The 20,985-nt window shown below is 38.8% G+C and overlaps 1 protein-coding gene across 1 annotated transcript in view; it reads left to right on the forward strand.

The window, feature by feature from the left end:
- The window catches only part of LOC110171014 (dipeptidyl aminopeptidase-like protein 6), a 416,594-nt gene that overhangs the window by 352,100 nt on the left and 43,509 nt on the right, over positions 1-20,985 (forward strand). The window contains 2 exon segments of the mRNA XM_055151254.1: positions 303-355; positions 4,234-4,315. Of these exon segments, the coding sequence (XP_055007229.1) occupies positions 303-355; positions 4,234-4,315 (135 nt within the window).

A 20,985-nucleotide genomic window follows, 5' to 3' on the forward strand; every position in this document is an offset into this window, starting at 1 on the left:
CCATCAACCCCCATGCACACTTTTGCTTTCTCTCTTTTCACTCTTTGTCCCTCATCTCTCTCTCTCTTTCTTTCCCTCTCCCTCCTCTCTCCTTCTCTATCTGTCCCTCTCTTTACCCTCTCTCCTTTTATCCCTCTCTTTCTCTCTCTCTGTGCCCACCCCTTTACCCGCATCTCTATATCTCCATCCCCTCACCTCCTTACTCTCTTTCTCCCTCTTTTCCTCCCTCAACTTTCCCTCTTTCTCTCCCCCCTTCTTCTCTTCTCCCTCTCCCTCTCTCGCTTCCTCTCTCTCTTTTACAGGTGTACCAATACTCGTACACAGCCTTCTACATTATCTGCAGCCTGGAGACACCGTAAGTACGACAGCTGTGGCCCATTTACCCCGTGTTACTTTTATCTGATCCCTAAATATCGGTGTGACCTCAGACCCCCCTCCCCCCTCCTCCCCCCAGCGTGCACGACCCTGTCAAACTGATATATTCATCTGAGTGAGGGGGCAAAGTCTCTCCAGGCGCCTTCACACGTTCAGTCGTACCTAGGTGTTAAAAAATATAACTTATACTTACTTTACTAATGGTTTTAATTGTCTCTTTTTTGTGTTTTATTATTAACTTAAAGGGCAAAGTAAAGTACTTGATCTATTCACAAAGATTTCAAAAGTCACAAGTATTACAAAGTTCAAAATGTTAATCGAACTAAGGTAAAATAAATGTGTAAAATTCAGTTTTTATCAAAAATCTGACATATTTTTGGTTTTACATTTCAGATACATTTTCTAAAGAGTTTTTATCTGATCTATGTTCAGTGTTGTGCATGAAAGAGTTCAAAAGAACGCGTTCACTGAACATGTAAATTTTTCTGTGAACTTTGAACTGAACCCAGCACATTTGTAAATCAAGAACTTGAACGTGAATTTGTTCAGATTATGTAAGATGAACGCCTTATGTCACTGTTGGGGTTCAATTAAACGCCGGAATTTGCTTTCACCTGATGAGTCAAGTGACAAGGTCTGCTCACACTTTTTAAACTGCTTGTTGCTCTGTCACTCACTGCCCAGGGCTCCTCCTGCACAGCCTCACCAGAGAGCACTTGTGTGTGCAGTGCATCTTGGGTAATGTAGTGTGAAGTAGGGATGGGCATGATTAGTCGACTAATCGATTGTTAACAATTTCGTCGATCACGTTCATTTTTAATTGACAAACTGAATGTAGGTTGCTGTGTGTAGCGTAGGGAGACAAGGCTGCGTCTGACAGTGCAAACACTGGAGTTGCAGCCTCACAGTCCCACGTTTTAGCTCTGGCTCCTCCTTGGAGAACACTGTACCACTCAGTGAATGCTTTTACATGCACATCAGTGTCTTTGATATGATCGGGTTTTTTGAGTATCCTGGTTTCGTCATGATGCATGTATATGCAGTGTCCCCATCCTGATCTCAGACAACATGATTTTGGGAGCGTCAAAGCCTAATTTTTTGCAATGCTCCTAAAGCCCCATTTATGGATTTATGGGTCTGCATCGAGATCTATATGTGAAGTAATTCACCGCCACAATGTGAGGAGGCAAGGATTTAAACCCAGCATTCATGTAAAGTTTAACATGAACCATCTCTAACACAATAAAAGCACAGAACAGACTCACCATCAGCACATTGTCTGTCACAAAAAGAGCACACATATTCCACTGAGTCGTGTCCTTTAGTCTTTCAGAAGTGGACCGCATCAGGGCACAAGGAGCGAGCTGTTTTTTTCAGCACTTATTGTCTGTGTCGTTTCCCCTGCTGTCTGCATCATTTTGATGCGTAGTTAGAAAATTTTGGAGTTGCATGTGGGTGGCGCAGATGGTCTGTGTAGGGGTTCATGTCAACGCAGAGTCTCTGCATCATGAGGCACATGATTTGACACTGAACCATAAACTGGGCTTTACGGTCCAGCGTCAAATCACCGGTGCAGGACTCTGGTATGATGTAAGTCTGTGATGTTTGCAAATGTTCATGTGCACTGAAACTAGATTTGAAAAAAATCATGAATGAAATCAAAAGGGCAATATAATAATATAAAATTCGCAATTAAATTTTTTCTTAAAATTGTTCAGCCCTAATATATGTTATAATGTTGTTTCCTAATCAAAAACATTCACACTTGCTGGAGAAATGCTGCATTATTAGTCTACATCTCCAAAGCTCTATTCCACACTGTGATGTCATGAAGCGGTAGTTTTCAAGTGAAGAGTTACCTTTGACCTTTAATTCATTAGAGATTTGCAATTCCAGAGTTGCGATCATCCAAATGATTCTGGTGAAGGTGTATAGAGTTTAAAAACACAGTGGAGCACTTCCTGTATTAGTGTTTTCCATTTGCGAGAAGAACACTAAACACGCAAGGTTTGTGTGTTAAATATGTGTGAAAGAAGCAAAACCAAAATCCAGGTATGTTTTTGATGAGGATACATTATACCAGATCAGAAAATAGCATAATATTGGCCCTTTAAATATAAATCAATCAAAATAATTACAATTAACCCCTACATTTTTAGCGTGACAAGGCACTTTCTATGTACACAGGTGTAAATGACTTTATAAGGTCAAGGTAAACTCTATATGCACAGTGCCCTCCGGTGGCCAGAGGCGGTAGTGCTGGTCTCCTGATGATCTCATTCATCTCCAGCCCCAGACAGAGACATAAAAACAGAGACGCTGCTAACTCACACCGCAGCACTTTGGCCAATCAGTACACCTCTAGAATTTATGTATGTCTTAAACCTGTGTTCTCTGATCTGATTCAATTGTCCTATGATGTCAACGTTTTAGATGGAGGGCATGAGGTAAGAATAACAACAGAAAATTCAGAATATTCACCTGAACTTGGATTATATTTGGATTTGCATTTGGTATATGCTCTTTTTTGTGAAATATCGGTTTTAATATAACTGCTCCTGCATAGTTGATATTAAAAAATATGACCGTTTTGTTTTATATATACAAAACTGACTCTTGTGAGCTTTTTCATATTATAATCCTGTTACCTCATCAAAAACACACCCAGAGTTGGGTTTTGTTTTGTTGCATTCACACATGTTTGAGTAATCCTTTATTATTAGTCAGTCTGTATCTCCAAAACTCAAAATGCTCAAACCATGTATCATTCGTTTTTAAAAATAAAACCAAAAATAAGAAAAAGTGAAAACAACTATTTTGTTCATTATTTGTCTCCAAAACCAAAATGAAAAAATGAATAATGATTTGTTTTTTCAGTTTTTCGATTCTGTGTTTAAATGAATAATGGAAAAACTGATAATGGCCATTTCCTGTTTTTGTGACTTAAACTGCGATGCTGGACTTTTGTGCTACATACGCACTGAACCAGGACTAAAACAGGACTAAAACAGGACTAAACCAGGTCTGAACCAGGACTGAACCTGGACTGAACCAAAATTGAACCAGGACTGAGTGTCGGGACATACCCAGAGGTCGGATGATCAGGACTGACACCGGCACTCAGACTGGGACCAGACCGAAACTGAGACCAGGACCAGACCGGGACTGTGACCGGCCGGGACCGAGACCGGGACCGAGACCTGGACCGAGACCGGGACCGAGACCGGGACCGGGACCGAGACCTGGACCAGACGGGGACTAAGACCGGGACCAGACCAGGACTGAGACCAGGTCTGAGACCGGGACTAAGCCCGGGACTGAGACTGATGTAGTCCTGGTTCAGTCCTGGTTTGGGCCTGGTTTAGTCCCGTTTTAGTCCTGTCCATTGTCCATTTTTTCATTTTGGTTTTGGAGACAGATAATGAAGAAAATTTTTGTTTTTTTAATTTTCTTATTTTTGGTTTTATTTTGAAAAACAAATGAATGAATTATACATGACTTATGCTCTGTCCCACATTGTGATGTCATGAAGTGGTAGCGTTCAAGTTACAACATTCAGCAGAGATTGATCATTTCAGGGCTGAAATTATCCAGATGTTTCTAGTGAAGGTGTATGGAGTTTGAAACACATCGGAGCACTTCCTGTATTACCACATGACATCACAAGGTGGAAATATATTTGAGACAAGAACTCAGCTTAAATATGCAGGATTTGTGTGTTAAACATGCATGAATAAAATGAAACAAAACACGTGTCCAGGTCTGTTTGTGATCATTAAACAACATTTTAACATGGATCAGAAAATAGTGTAAATATGCGCCCTTTAAATAGTTACAAATGTGTTTACTATATTACAGAGAGACTTGGAACCTGAACCCCCCTGAAGTGAGAAATGCCCAGCTGCAGTTTGCTGGATGGGGACCACAAGACCAACAGCTGGTGAGTCCACGGAAAATATTCAAAACACAGACTGTGGAAAATAAAAATGGTGTTTTTATAGCAGTTAATATTCAGCGCCTGTTCCGTCAATGCATCACAACTATGCAAATGAATAATTAATTGCTTTTTTTTTTTTATCTGCTTGTCTTATTATAAAAACATATAAACTAAAGAAAGCATAATTCAGGGTCTGTTTACATTACAAATAACAAAATAATGAACAATAATATCTTAAGGGTTGCCAGATAATATATCCTTTTAAACATGTATTGTATTCTTCCGGATGAGTGAGCACGAATCTATACAAATACAATTCAACTCACTGTTGCCAGATATTTTTCTTCAATGTAGGGTGGTCAAAAGTATAAAAAATCAGATACTAAAACTAGATTTGAGTGGGTATCGATACTAAAAAAGTCACATTCACAGAAATGAAGCTTTCCTGAATAACTTTAGAATGATTTTGAGCTGTATAGAACAAGTATAAGAGCAGATAGACTAGTACATGCCCACAGACCACTTTGAAACATGCCTGAACGAACTGAGGGATTATGCAGATATAAGGCCACATGGTAATACAAAAGAAAGTATTATAGGCCTTAAAGGAACTATATATTGCTTGAAAATGATCACTTTGATGACAATTTGTCAGGTGGACAGACATTTTTTTGTCTTTTGGGGTATGTTGAAGATGATATTTGACAGTTGAAAGGCAGCAAGCCCCAGAATATTTTTTCTGCTAGTTTCCTCTATGTGTCTGGATACACTGTGGAAAATAAGAGTTACTGGACCATTTATGCAGTTGCAGTATCTTAATATTTACAAGTACATAATTTTGCCAGCAGCTTTTCCTAAATAGGGTGTTTTTTGGTAGCCAGGCTCGTGACACCTAGTGCCTCCGCTCAATTTAATTTCTCTCCAGCGACTAGGTCAGGAATCGGAATACACTAGACGGTTCGCGCACTGGCCAGTCAGCAAAGAGCTGTGAAGCCTTAACAAACACAAGCGCCTGTCTGGGTCCCTTTTGTGGTACAGCACAACAGTAAACAAAGCGGTCGAGATGGATGTAGACAAAGCCATACATTCTGTGTTGGCAACGATTCAAAAGATTGAAGATTTAAAGCCGAAACAAAGAGAATGTTTGGTGAATTTTATCAAGGGCAAAGACGTTATTGCTCTTCTTCCTACGGGACTTGGCGCATTACATATGTCACAACCAAATAGCAGCAATTGGTTAAATAAAAAAAGCACCTGCCTACCTTTGAGCAAACAAATCCCAATGCTGCAAGGTCAGACGGTTTCAACGAAGTGAAACCGGCTGATGAATCAGGCTAGTTTTTGGGCACTGAGACCAAACGGGGCTGAGTTGGAGGTGGTCACTATCAACTTGTGATAGACCAAAACATAAGATAACAGGAAATAATAGTGTAAAAAGGGAGCCTGAGGAGTGGACCTGGCTCCCGGTCTACTATAATTGAATGTTGAAAATCACACTCTATTGTCTAAATAAAGAGTGTTGTTATTATCATCGTGGTATCGGAGTTGGTATTGAGTATTGAAAATTTTGTACAATGGCAACACCAGTCTCCATTAGCTACACTTGATTGTGAAACTTTGTATAATAGCAAAAACACTATTTAAAAAACTTTCAACCAGCTTGTAATTCTCACCTTGTCCAAACTTACCAAAGGACACGGCTTCTCTATACTTTCCTCTCTTTAATTACAAATTCAACTCTCCGAACAGAATCAGCAGAGCATTTCTGTCGCACCACAAAGTCAAACATAGCTGGTTACACTAACAAAACATGCGTAAATGAGTTTATGTTTCAGTCTGTGGCATTACACTGTCCTTGTATTCCCTTTTAAACCAGAATAAACTCAAGCTCTTATGCCTGGTTGGTTTCACTGCTTTTGTATTGGGGACATAGATTCACAGTGATTGATGGGCGCAAAAAGCTGATAAACAGTTCTTGCTTGTGTTACATTGACCAGAACGCCCTTGAATGCACCATTACGATCACTAATTGACCAGCGCATAATAGATTTTAGGCTAGCGCGGGCTGTTAGCATAAATCACCTCTGTTTTACAAGTTTGTTTAAGTGTCCCTTTGTCCAGTACAGTCAGTGGATGTAATAGGACAGGTCTTAATTCATTTTTATAGGATTACATTGCATTGTTGGAGAGGTGCTTTTATGTTATATTATACAACTTATTTACTTATGTTCAATGCACCCTCTTGAGTCGTGAAAGTGAAATTAGCTCAGGTTGTAATAGCTTTTTTGCGGTCGTTTAAGTAATGGCCATAGCATCACATTGTAAATGCAGTGGAAGTACTTTTCATAATTAATGCAAGCAGTACTATTTGCGTACTTAAGGAGGTTTTGTATGGTTTATTAGTAGTTGCTGTAAGAATAGTTGCAGTATGAGGTGGAAGTGTTATTCAATGGATTCTTATGAGCGTTGAGACATGTTGTAATGTTGTTTCCTCATCAAAGCATACCTGAAGTTGTGTTTTGTTTCATTATTGTGCTCTGAAAGGTTGTATAGAGGATTTTTTTAAGGGAAGAGAAATACAGCGACAGTCCTTGCGTATGCGTGACACCAACTTCCTCCTCCAAAGCTCCTTCAGCAGAAACATCTCCTCCCACCTCATTACTCTAGAAATCACGCTTTTTTACAGCCAGTGTGCATTCAGAATTACTGTTGAAGTGACCTGTCTAGAAATAATTTAGCGACCGACGCGTCTTCAGTCTTTAGACCGTTTGTCTGCTTCATTCGCGCCATCGCTGGAAGAAATCTCCAAGAATCACCTCAGTTTGGCTTTGCTCCTTTTCCCCTTCTCTTCTTCTTTCAGCAACCTCAAAAACTTACTTTCTTTTGCAGCGAACTGGTCGTGGATTCTCGTCCGCCATCGCAACAAACTTTGTGCGAAATGTGAGGAGGCTATAATTTGAAAAAGCCTCTAAGAACAGCTGCATAAGCTACATAATCCCCGCGCGCCGACAAGTCACTTACACTAGGGAGTTTGATTGACAACTTAACAGCCAATAGAAAATGAGGCAGCCTCGTTTTCTATCGGCTGATGTTTATCTGGCCTCACTATGTCCACAGTTGATAGATTTTCCTTTTTTTTTTTTTGGTCATCAAATTACAAACTGCTGTGTCTCTGTAAAGGTATTTTAAACTTTCATTGACAATTTAAAACAAAAAAAAATCCTCCATACAACCTTGAAATGCTCTGTTCCACCTTGTGATGTCATGAAGCAGTTACTTTTTACCTTTAATTCCATAGAAATTCACAATTCCAGGACTGAAATCATCCAAATGATTCTAGTGAAGGTGTATGGAGTTTAAAAGCACAGTGGAGCTCTTGCTGTATTACCACATGACATCACAAGGTGGAACTGTGTTTTCTGTTTGAGAGAACCTAAATAATAGCAGGTACATTTGTGATGAGGAACAGAGATCAGAAAACAGCATCATTCGGGACCTTTTAAGTATCAAAATCAAGTTTCAAATGTCAGTACTGTGACCACACTAGAGAATGCATAGGCTTTGTAATAGTAATTTATTTGGCTATAATAGTAGCACCTTTGAAAACCTTTACCCTCAACACATTTACCCAAATACCAGTGTGGTGGTAACTTATTCTGTGATTGAGTAAAAACATGATTAATTAGTAGTACAAATAGGCCTGTTACTGTAATCACTATATCGACTTATTGTTCAATATACGAAAGCTGGGACAATTTATTTTGGGGCTCAGTATTTATCATATGTACAATTTCTTTGCAAAAGTGGGAATATTTCTGCCATTTTTATCTAATGAGGTAAGTTTTGAGCTGTAGGGGGTAGAATAAATCATTTCGCTGGCTAATTTTTAGTCCATTACGCTTTTTATTTGTTGCAGCTCAGGCCTTTAATGATACCGTAGATCATTGTTTCCCTTCAGGTGGATCGCAAGAGATTTTTTTGTGTCACCTTGTCACGATCTGCAATATACAGTTCTGACCTTTTATTGCTGGTTCATTTACTGTTTTTCATTGTTTAAAAATTGAATAATACTAATTGTTCAGAGAGACATGACAGTCAACAATAAAATATCCTCAATAATGGTCAAATCCACCTTTATTTTGTGATTTAGGAATAATGTCTATTGACTTGGGTCCCGAAGGATCGTGACTTTTAAAATATGGGTCCCCAGAAAAAAAAAAAGGTTTGGGAAACACTGATATAGATAAACAAAAAATAAAAAGGGATTATCTTGTGTCAGTGGTATAAAGTAGTTTCATTATCTTTTATCGCAGTATTCTCTTTAGCAATATATTGTGCTTCAAAATGTGTTATTGTGGCAGACCTACGTACAGTTTGTTAGTATAAAAATAGAAATAGAAGTAAATAGAAACTGGTTGACTTTCTCTTCCTATAAAAGTCTCCACCTGCAGTCTTCACCTCCATATCTCTGTGTCTCTGTGTCTCTGTATATTGTGTCCACGGTAACAGATGACTAATGGGAGTTAATGGGCAGAGTGTTCGGAGCTGAAGGTTATGTGCTGTTGGTACAAGTCAATGGTCCAGATGCTAAAGCTTTAATAGAACCGTGTAGAAAACAGAGCCGTGTGCAGACGTGCCCTCCAGACGACCGCCAGACCAGGACAATCCAGGTCCACATTACGAGCCTGGAGTCCAATAAGTCAACAAAGGACTCATCTAACTTTTAAGACAAAGCTTAGGTATATTAAAAAAGATATTGCTTAGTAAATGTGCATAATCTCCCCTGTATTACAATGCTACTTCCACCATGTACAGTCTAAATCAGTGTTTCTCAAACTTTTTTTCTGGGAACCGATATTTTAAAAGTCACAATTCCTCACGACCCAAGTCAATACACATTATTCGTAATTCACAAAATAAAGCTGTGACCATTATTGAACATTAATGAGGATATTTTATTGTTGACTGAGTGATTGTGTCTCTCTGAACAATTAGTATTACCATATTTTTTGGACTAATAGGCGCTCCGGATTATGGGCGCAATATCAATAATGTTGAATTCTCTCGTCTGTTTTCATACGTAACCCGCACCAGATTATAAGGTACATTAAGCGAAACAAACAGACGACACTTGAGACTTTTTTATTTTCTACCAGGAGGACTCAAATATACATTGAGTAATAAAGTGTTTAATGCAGCTTTGCACACATTTGTTTACGTTTTACAGAAATGAAACTTAAAACCACATGGCTAATTTGCATAAACTATAAGCAATTTAAAAAAAAAGCTCACTCCTTGTGCATTGATGCAGTTCAGCTTCTGTCAGATGAAAGGACATGACTCAGTGGAATATATGTGAAAATCGATACAAGGTCAGTAAGCACAACCAGAATTAATGCATAAGGCGTGCTGGAATATAAGGCACTGTCGATTTTTAAGAAAATTAAGGGGTTTTCAGTGCACCTTATAGTCCGAAAAATATGATACTCAAGAGTTAAACAATGAAAAACTATAATCAGTGTCCCCACAGAAAATTGGTTTGGCATGGTGGTGCTGCGGTAAAAGTGAGGAGCGTGGGGGGTACAGGGAGATGGATGGATATGTATATCGCAGACCTACGTGCAGATTGTGACAAGGCGACCCAAAAAAAAATCTCTTGTGACCCACCTGAGGGTAGTCTTTCGGAAACAATGGTCTGAATGAAAATGATTAAAGGGCCCATGTTGCACTATTTTTTCTAATCTATGTTCTAATGTTGTTTCCTCATCACAAACATACCTGGAGTTTTGTTTTGTTTCATTCACACAAACTCACAAACTATGCATATTTAGGCTGAGCTCTCTCAAACAGAAAACCCCTGTTCCACCTTGTGATGTTACGTGATAATACAGGAATTCTACTGTGTTTTTCACTACACTGCAAAAAACAAAATCTAGCCAAGTTAAGATGACTTGAATCAAGAAAGTTTTATCATGATTTTAGCAAATTTCACTTCACAAGTAAAACATGTCAGCAAGGTAAATACACTTTACTGTATTGTCTTTAAAAAGAACCCAAGAAGTTAAAGTATATAAGAAGACAAAATGAACATCTTTTGCTTAAAATTATCCGCCAGTGGAACATGACTTTTTGTACTTAAAATATGAAAATGCATCTTGCTACACTTAAAATAAGAAAAACAACAACTTTTTGCATTTAAAATAAGAAACAAAATCGAAGGTTGCTTGAATTAAGAAAAACACACTTATTCTATGGGTAGATAATTTTGCTTGTCGACTCAAATAAAGTAAAATAATTTTAATTTAGATAATTTCATTCCCATATCTACTAAATTAAATGTAAAAAGCTGTTAACTTGAACTTGAAAATGCCCACTTCATGGCATCACAAGGTTGAACAGAGCATCTTGAGCCTCCAGGGCTGCATCATTCAGAACAGCGCTTCCAGGATCCAGATGAGGCTGTGCAAATTTGATCATATCATCCGCATCCTGAAATCCCTTCACTGGCTCCCTGTCCCACTCAGGATCGAGTACAAGGTCTCCCTCCTCACCCACCAGTGCATCCATGGACAATCCCCCCAGTACCTTAAGGAACTCCTCACTCCCCAGACCCCCCCACGCACCCTCCGCTCTGCATCCACAAACACTCTCCAACCCCCCAGAACCAAACTCTGCACAGTGGGTGACTGGACCAAAGCTCTGGAATACACTCCCCGACCACCTGAGAGCCCCACAGTCTACTTCTGTTTATAAATGAACGACTTTTGTTAATTGTATTTTATTAGTTCTATGTTGTGTACTGTAATAGTTTTAGTGTGATGCACTTTTATTCACTGTTTTTTTACCTGTAGCACTGTGCAATATAAATAAAATGTATTATTATTATAAATGTATTATCTATTAATGATTCTAGTGAATGTGTATGGAGTTTAAAAATACAGTGCTGTATTACCACATGACATCACAAGGAGGAACAGACTGTTTTTTCTGTTTGAGAGAAAAACTCTAAACCTAAATATGCAGGGTTTGTGTGTTAAAGATGTGTGAATGAAACAAAACACAACTCCAGCAATGTTTGTGATGAGGAAACAACATTATAACATAGATCAGACAAAAGCGTTATATGAGCCCTTTTAAAAATTGACTTTGGGCTGTCATTTTGCGATTTAAATTCTCTCTGTAACTCCAAATGACAAAGATTCAGACAGCCCAACTACTGCTGCAGTGTCAGACGTGAATAACCAAACCAGTGGTGATGAATCTCCATAGTTACTGCTCAGAGCCACCACTAAAAATGAAAAGTGCTCTATGCGAGACTCCCCCCTCTCTTTTCCCATGCCCAGGGCTGTAAATCTGCCTAATTATCTGTGATCTCCTAATGCAAAATTACTTCTGCACAAATCGCATAAAAGAAGAAGAAGCAGCAGCTATGGTCCCCAGTCATTGTCCTCCCCTGTCATCTCTCTAAACTTGTCCAGACTGTAACGAACTGTGCTGATACAGACTGTAGACTTATGTGTTATCTCTATCTCTCCACTCTGGACTAATTAGCACAGGGCATAGATTAATTTTAGACGATGTTTCTCACCATATTTCATCTCTCTGCACCTTTAATATAGTGTTTCTCAAACTGTCGGGAGTTCAGGACTGAGACCGGGACCAAACTGGGACTGAGACCAGGACTGAAACCAAGACTGAGACCGTGACCAGACTGGGACTGAGACTAGGACCAGACTGGGACTGAGACCAGGACCAAACTGGGACTGAGACCAGGACTGAGACCGGGACCAGACCAGGACCAGACTGGGACTGAGACCAGGACTGAGGCAAGAACTGAACCAGGACTGATCGCAGGACTAAAACAGGACTACAACAGGAATAAACCAGGTCCCGGCCTCAGTCCGGTCTGGTCCTGGTCTGGTTCCGGTCTCGGTCTCAGTCCTGGTCCCGGTCTGGTCCCAGTCTCAGTCCTGGTCTCAGTCTTGGTCTCAGTCCTAGTCTCAGTCCTGGTCTCAGTCCTGGTCTGGTCTCAGTCTGGTCCTGGTCTGATCCCGGTCTGGTCACGATCTCAGTCCCACTCTCAGCCCCGGTCTGGTCCCGGTCTCAGTTCTGGTCTGGTCCTGGTCTGATCTTGGTCCAGGTCTCAGCCCTGGTCTCAGTCCCAGTCTGGTCCTGGTCTAGTACTGGTCTCAGTCCTGATCACCCAACAGTCTACGCAGGTACACCTCTGGGCCCGTCCTGACATTCAGTCCTGGTTCAGTCCTGGTTCAGTCCTGGTTCTGTCCTGGTTTAGTCTGTATGCGGCGCAAAAGTCCGGCATCGCAGGTTAAGGGTTAGGGCCTGAAAATGGAAAAAAAAAAACTTTATCAGTTTTTTCCATTATTCATTTAAACACAAAATTGAAAACTGAAAAAACGAATTGTTATGCATTTTTTGATTTTGGTTTTGAAGACAAATAATGAAGAAAATAGTTGTTTTTTCATTTTCTTATTTGTGATTTTATTTTGAAAAACAAATGAACGAATGATGCACGGATTTTTTTGAAGTGTTGTTTTATTTAGATAGAAATCTACTGATACTCTGCAGTGACGTCACACACTAATGATACTATTACTGTATTACTCTGAGTTGCACTGCTTAAATATTTGTGTTATGTACTACTTTTTCTACTTTATTAACATAACTTTTCCAGTAAACATTGTGTAACTATTTGCATCTGTGCCATCTCTGTAAACAGACTCTGGCAGCTGGTTCCTCTTGCCCTCTTTTAATCAGGGTCAAAGAGAATTATTAACGCAGAATTTCCCAAACAAAATTAAGTTTCATAATTGAATGAACGTTAATCAGCCCACCTGTTTTCCTCCCCAAATCTCACATGCCTTTAATTAAACTGCACGTTCCCATAGAGAAACAAACATGCACTGTACACTGCTCCTAACAAGATCAACAGCTGCACAAACACATGGTGAGAACTCTGTGAGGGCAAGAGTCAATGTAGTGTAACAGGCTCTATATTCACTGGGGATGGTTTATTCTCAGTATGTTTTTAACTTTGCTTTTCTCTTTAATTAGGCACATAATGGTTCAGAACAAATGCAAGGTTAGGGCTTTAAAAATATACTGTGGAACTTTTTTGGTAGAGGGTCCGTCATTGCTATGCTTGGAATGTTAAACAGTATGACATTAAACTGTTCTACCATACATTTATTAAATTACAAGTGGTTTTATAGCTCAAAAATACCTAGAAAAACAGGGATTCTGACTGTGAGCGAGGTTGTCACTCCACAGATCTGACCTGCAACTTGGTCTGGTTTTGTCTCCATGAAGATAGAAAGCTTTAAAGAGACAGTTCGGAATTTTGGACATAGGACCTCATTTCCTAGTGAGCCAGAGTGTTGGAGACGTGTGGAGACACTTTTTAAAATATTCCATCCAGTCCTTGTATTCGCAAAGGTCGCTGGTGCTAGGCTAGTGCATGTCAATGGCCATAGTTATCCTGCTACTAAAAACAGTCTGACCTGCTTCACAAAGCACCAGAAGCAGATCTATTATTACACCAGACTGTCAAAGTAAATGTCTGTGTTGATAGAATAATGTTTGAAATAAAACTAACCTTGTATCGCATGAATCGTCGCATGTTGAGGGACTATTTTCTCATATATCAGTCCGCCGCTGCCAAGCTTTTTATCAGGAAGTACAACTCGCTGCTGCTGCTCACACATAAATCCTTCAAATTGCAAGGTTGGTTTTACTTATAAAATTATTCTATCAACTTGTGTGTAAGCACAATGGGTAAAACTGTTTTTAGAGTCAGGATAACTATGGCCATTGACATGCACTAGTCTAGCACCAGCGACCTTTGCAAATACAAGGACTGGATGGAATATTTTAAAAAGTGTCTCCACACATCTCCAACACTCTGGCTCACTAGGAAATGAGGTCCTATGTCCAAAATTCCGAAGTGTCCTTTCAAAGATGTACTGTGTAACTTTATAGTAGAGAGTCTGCTTCCTTCTTATATCCCTATAGATTTTTTAAAGGCACATCATTATTCTGATATTTCCTCAACAAACTTAAAGATAGTGTTTTAAAGATGCAAGATGTAACTTTTTTTGCTGGAGTGCCTTCTGTTGCATTCCCTGGATAGTACACAGTATGGCTTTAATAGACTTTACTAAACTTCTTTTTCCATGTAGACAAGCAGGAGACACCACTAAAGGCAAGTTACAGGTGAGATCTGTGGCGAGGCAGCCCCGCTCACTATAAGAATGCATGTTTATCCAGGTATTTTTGAACAATACACACACCTGTAGTTGAATATTTGCCAGATAGATTTGTTTAATGGCATACTGTGGAACCTTGTAGTGTTTTGAGTACTATAGTAATGGCTGTCCTTAACTGGTAAATCCTTCATATATTTGTACATTCGCCCACATTAGCAAACATTTAGGGCAATTTCCAACCAGTTTTATATGTGTTTTCGTCTCTCTTTTTGCAATGACCTACAAACTTGCATATACTTCCCTTTGTACAACTTCTGTATAGTTAAAACACAGCATAGACTTTTAACATAATTCTTCTAACAGACCAGCTTTGTTGCCAGTTGTGTGTTAGTTCTCTCTCTTTCCATCTCTTCTATTGATGCTTAAAACCTGTAAGAAAAAGAAAAAAAAACAACATCAAACTATCTCTGCCCTTTATGTCTGTGTGTATGTGACAGCTTTGGCTCCCAGCTTTTTTGGATTTGGGGGCCTCTTTCAAGCTCAAAGCCCAGCACAATGTTAGACAGAGGTGATGTTGACTTTCCAAGAGATTCCACATTGAAACTTTAATCTGTGTTTGTAGTGAAAAATGATACTAAATAAAGTGTAAAATGTGTAAAATTATGTACAGATCAATATCTAATATCTTTGACTTGCACATAATAATTTTCAGTATTTTTTATGATAATGGTGATGATGATCTTTTCTTTTGTAAGAGTAATTCATTTGTACACGCCCCCGATAAGTTAAGATAATAATCATACATAATAATACATAACACTTGTATAGCGCTTTTCATGATGCTTCACAAAGACCAAGACAGACACAGACACAAATGAAAGAAACAGATAAACAGGAGATGCTGTTATTTTAAAGGCAGTTTTGAACAGGTGAGTTTTCAGGGCTTTTTTTGAAGATAGTAGGGGTGTAACTAATATTGGCGATAACACAATATCGTCGTCATACAATTGCCACAGTAAAGCACAGTAAACTACATGGACCATAATGCTTGGCGGCCATGTCATCAGCCAGTGCGCTTGTTGTGGACGCACCGGCGGCTTTTATGTCTGAGGTCTAGAAGCATTTTGGGTTTGACGTGACACGAAACGAGAAAGGAGAAAAGGTGACGGACAAACAACAGACGTGCAAACACTGCCAGTGCACCGTGTGGTTCACCTCGAGAAATACGTGCAACATGAGAAGTCACTTGATAAGCTGACGCACCGAAGAATGTTTAAGAATGCATTCAGAAAATCAAGTCTTCAAGAGCGACCCAGAGTTTTATTACAATTGTTTAGTTGTTACTTGAATTTTGCACTTCAACTTCAAAGGATTTTCAAGCTGTTCAAAATGTCACTGATATGAATATGACAATAAATGTTTTACCAAATGACCAGTCAAAGCATTTTATAATGTCAGTCTTATTATGTATAATATCGTAATATCAGGAGCCTCCCCACCATATCGTGAACTTTCCCATGATATCGTAATAAATAATGTACCGTGAGGTTCATACCGTGACAATATCGTATCGTGAGACTTGGGTATCGTTACACCCCTAGAAGACAGTGAGTGTGGACGAGTCTCTGATGTGTTTGAGCAGGGAGTTCCAGAGGGTAGGGGCCGCAGCAGAGAAAGCCCTGTTTGCCAGGTCTTGTGCTGAGTCATGGTGAGGGGAGCTCAAAGACCAGAGATTGGCATCAGCAGATCGTAGGGCACGGGTGGGGGTGTGGTGGCAGAGGAGCTCAGAGATGTAGGTGGGGGCCACGTTATGGAGGGACTTGGAGCTTGAACTGGATGCGCTGAGGGATGGGGAGGCAGTGGTGATTTCTGAGGACAAGGGTGAGGAGGCAGGTGGAGCTCTGGATGTACTGAAGTCTATTGAGAGTTTGGAGGGTAAACCATAGAGCAGGTCATTACAGTAGTCGAGGCAGGAGGTGACAAAGGCATGGATGAGACCTTCACCAGACTGAGGGGTGAGGCATGAGCAGAGAAAGAATACACTAAATTAAAAATGTTCATTGTTAGGTATCTTTTATGTACCAAAATAAAACAAATTAAATGAAGTGCCAGAGTAGCAATCTTATTTCAAAATAATCATGACCCTCGTGACTCCCTGTGTAGTTTAAGGTTTGATCTATAACTTGTCACCCACTGTGTTCTTGGGCTCTTCACCCATCTTGCAGAATACATGGATTATCTGCTTCAAAATATTTATTATATTACATATCTTTCATACACATTTGACAAGTATGTGTTCTTTTTTATTTATTACAGTATGTATTCAATGTTTTATCGTTTTATGTCTCATTTACAACAAGAAGTACATAAAATGCAACAGTAAAACACATGCTGCTTTTATTTTATTTCTGTGAGCTTTTAAAGTGATAAAAAAAAATTAGCTCAGTTGTCATAACAAAGAACACATTTATAATAAAATGTTTTATCTTTTGAATGGTGACAGTCTTTCAAAATGGCACCTATAAACATGAAGCTGAAGCCCATTGAACTGAATATCCAAAACATTTTCTATTGCTTGCAAATATGTATTTCGAGTCTATCAAGCTCTATTCTGTATAATATTTTAATCTCGCGTCTCATCAGTTTGATTTCTACACACGCAAATGCTTTAAAAGTGAATTTTTTTACCCTGCTGTCTCATCTTTTTAGCCTTAACTCTCCCCTGCTCTCATCTCCACAGCTCTAAGTGAATGTTTTGCAAAAGATCTCTTTACAAACTGCTGGCCTGATCCTCACTCAAGGCCAAAGACATTTGGTTTTGGAGATATACACGACGAGACAAGATAAAGGTTCAAAGTTTGATTCGTAGCTGCTCACCCATTGTGTCCTTGAGCAATGCATTTCTACCACTTTTCACGTTGCAAAATACATGACTAAAATGACAAAAAGGTATTATCTTGCTACTTGAAATATCAAATTAGAGTTACATAACTTTTTTTTTTTGCACATTACAACTTGACAATGTGTGATGACTACGGGCTGTAAAAGATATGTAATCATTTGTATTGTATTTCTGTGACAAAACATATTCATGCGTTTAAAATAATTACCGTTGCTATAGCAAATAACAACTCCAGATATTCTATCTTTTAAATCAGTGATACTCACTTTTTTTTTTCACAAGAGCCACATTGGAAGAGCAAAATCAAAAGGAGAGTCACCCAACATACACCAACATACCAAGTCACCTTTGCAAATTTCTACATATAAATTGGACATTTTCAGTTAATACCATATGTACCTTAACACTGGGATGAGCAGAATCTGACATGCATTATTACTATTACTAATCTGCATAAATAAACTCAACTTTACAACATATAAACCATAACCACTATAGAGCCACATCCGCCCATTTGACATTATAATGTGTTTGAACATATTTGTTTACATTTTACAGAAATGAAACTAAAAACCGCATGGCTCATTTGCATAAACTGTAAAGGCTGGAAAAAATACAGCTCTTTCCTTGTGCACTGATACGTCAGCTTCTGTCAGACTAAAGGACACATCTCAGTGGAATATGAGTGTTCTTTATGTGACAGAGGGATGTGCTGCTCATGGCGAGTCTGTTCTGTGCGTTGGAGATGGTTCATAGTTTCAGAGATCATATGTGTGCAGGTCATACGAGTGCAGACTGTACATGCGCAGGTTTAGTGCAGCTCTTTAATTAACATCATTTCACTCACTTTATTTATGCTGGTCACTTTATTTAGATGATGTTAATCAAGAGCATGGACTACTTTTTAAAATGTGGGTCAGGCAGTGGGTCGAGTGCAATATTTTCAAATATTTTTTATGAGAGTTGCGGGTGGGTTAGTTGAAAATGTCGGTCGAGTACGGGTTGTTGTTGTTGTTTATACATGGACCCGCGCATCACTGGTTGCTAGTGTCATGGCGCCCCACTTAGTGTAATGCAGATGTTTGTGTTGCAGTGTTCACTATATATTTATCTAGCACATATGAAAAAATATATTGGCTGTGTTACTATTTTTGCGAGCCACCAATTAAAGCTTGGTGAGCCGTTTGTGTCTCGCGAGCTGCGCAGTGAGTATCCCTTTTATAAATGGCGAAAAGTTCTCAAAATGGCTTGTGATGCTTCTATGATACCAAACCACTTTTTATTGCTTGCAAATATGCACGAGTCTGTATAATATTTTAATCATCATCATCAGTTTGATTTCTACATACACAAACGCTTTAGAAGTGAATTTTTTAACGTGCTGCCTCATCTTTTTGGCCTTAACTCTCAACTGCTCTTCTCCACATCTCCACAGCTCTAAGTGAATGTTTTGCGAAAGATCTCTTTACAAACCGCTGGCCTGATACTCACTCAAGGCTAAAGACATTCGGTAATCCTTGAGATCCTGAGTTGGCTCTTTCTCTGTAATAGCCCGGGATTGATTTGAGAATAGAGTTAAGTCTCCAACATCTTAACATTCAAAAAGTCTGCTCGGTGCGCACACATATCATCTATTATGCTTCGTAATGAATCACTTGACCTTCACTTATCAGCAATGCCCCACACAAACCAATGCACCAAAGTATATCTGCAAGGTATTCGCTATGAAAAAAGACAGACGGTTTTCTTTGTTGTTTCATCACATCATGTATTCTTAACAGGTCATAAGAAGTGCTATTGAAAATCTTTAGAGTTCAACAAGTGGAGAAGAATGGATTTGAACCAATGACTGTGTAACATGGCCTCTCATTGATCACTAACTATTGAAATTATATCACTGTATTAAATTAGCTTTTTTGAATTCTTATAGATGGGTCATTGCTATTATATCTATGTAGACTTTGCGTTGCATTGCATTATTACTCAATTCCGATTCTTAACTCAATACTGATTCCAATCCCACAATGATAATAAAAAACCCTATTTATTTAGACAATAGAAGGTGTTTTTCAGCATTAAATCAAACAGTTGACTTTCCAGCTTCAGAAAGTTCCATGCGATCGCTTTAATTCAAATTTCAAGTGAATATTTTGCCAAAGATTACTCTCAAATTGATGCTAAATCTACTTGAGTTAAGTGAAGCAAAATGTCAGATCAGTAAAGGGCACCTGAGAACTACTATATCAGGGGTCACCAAACTTTTTTCTCTGGGGGCCACATTATCGCTTCTGACTGTCATGGGGGTCGGGTCGACTGAAAGACAAAATTGTATGACCCTGACAACGCAGATTATATTCTTTGAAAACCATCAGACTTTCTTTACATATCAGACAAACTGCACAGTCCTTACACTGAACAAAAAAATAATCGGTCATCCACTGTTCTTTGAAAACTCAATATTCTCTGTCAACTTTTCATACTTTAACACTCGTCATTTTGCTGTCCTTAACTGCACTCCAGATCTCTGCGCGTGCATTGACTGTCACTGTTTGATCTCAAGCTTGTCAGGTGATGAAAATTCAGCAGCAAATGTAAATATGCCATAATTATTTAAATATAAATATAAATACTTCATATAAATGTCATTTTTTAATTGAAAAAATCAACAAAATACAAGATGCAGACGTGTTATTTTTTGCCAAAAGGCAATTTAAAAAAATAGGACATGACTGCCTCATAGGTCCAGTTCAAGTGGTGGGGGGCAGGGGGGCTCTGGAGCCGGAGGGCCGGACAAAGGGGCCTAGAGGGCCGCGAGCCTTATTTTGATGACTCCTGTATTATATCTTGTGAACAGTAGAGGTGTAACGATATCCAAGTCTCACGATACGATATCGTCATGGTATGAACCTCACAGTACGATATTTATTGTGATATCGTGGAAAAGCTCATAATATGGCGAGGAGGCTCATGATTAGGGATGTAACAATATCCAAATCTCTCAGTACAATATTTTCATGATATACATCTCATGGTATGATATTTATTGTGATATTTTGAAGAGGCAAACAAAACTGTTAATATGCTTTTTCCTATTAAAATGCCTTGACAAGGCTTAATCCAAAGAACAAAGACTTAAAAGTGCTTAGAACTGTTATTTCTTCTTGTAGTCTACACTGAAATAGAGCAAAGGATCATGGTCTATGTAGTTCTGTCTTTTTTTAGCTATTTCTGCACCTGCAATTCTTAATTTAAGAAAAGAGACTTGTAATTCGATATATTGTGATGGTCCACGATATTATTGTGAGAACTTTGACGATATGATATCACGATATTTCGGTTATTGTTACATCCCAAGTGTTGAAAACGTTTTTTACTTTCTCAAATTTTTGTGTTAAAATGTTACTTTACTACTGAACATTTAAAAATGTCTAAATGTAAAGAGGTCCTATTTTCAGTGTCAGTGTTTTCTTGAATGTGTACATAAAGTTAAAAACTCCAAAAAGTAAATATATGCTAGATCAGATGTGCTGTAAATTTTCTGGTGGAGA

Source organism: Boleophthalmus pectinirostris, unplaced genomic scaffold (assembly GCF_026225935.1).
Source record: "Boleophthalmus pectinirostris isolate CB_2022bp ecotype Guang Dong unplaced genomic scaffold, ASM2622593v1 HiC_scaffold_15, whole genome shotgun sequence".
Lineage (NCBI taxonomy): Eukaryota > Metazoa > Chordata > Actinopteri > Gobiiformes > Gobiidae > Boleophthalmus > Boleophthalmus pectinirostris.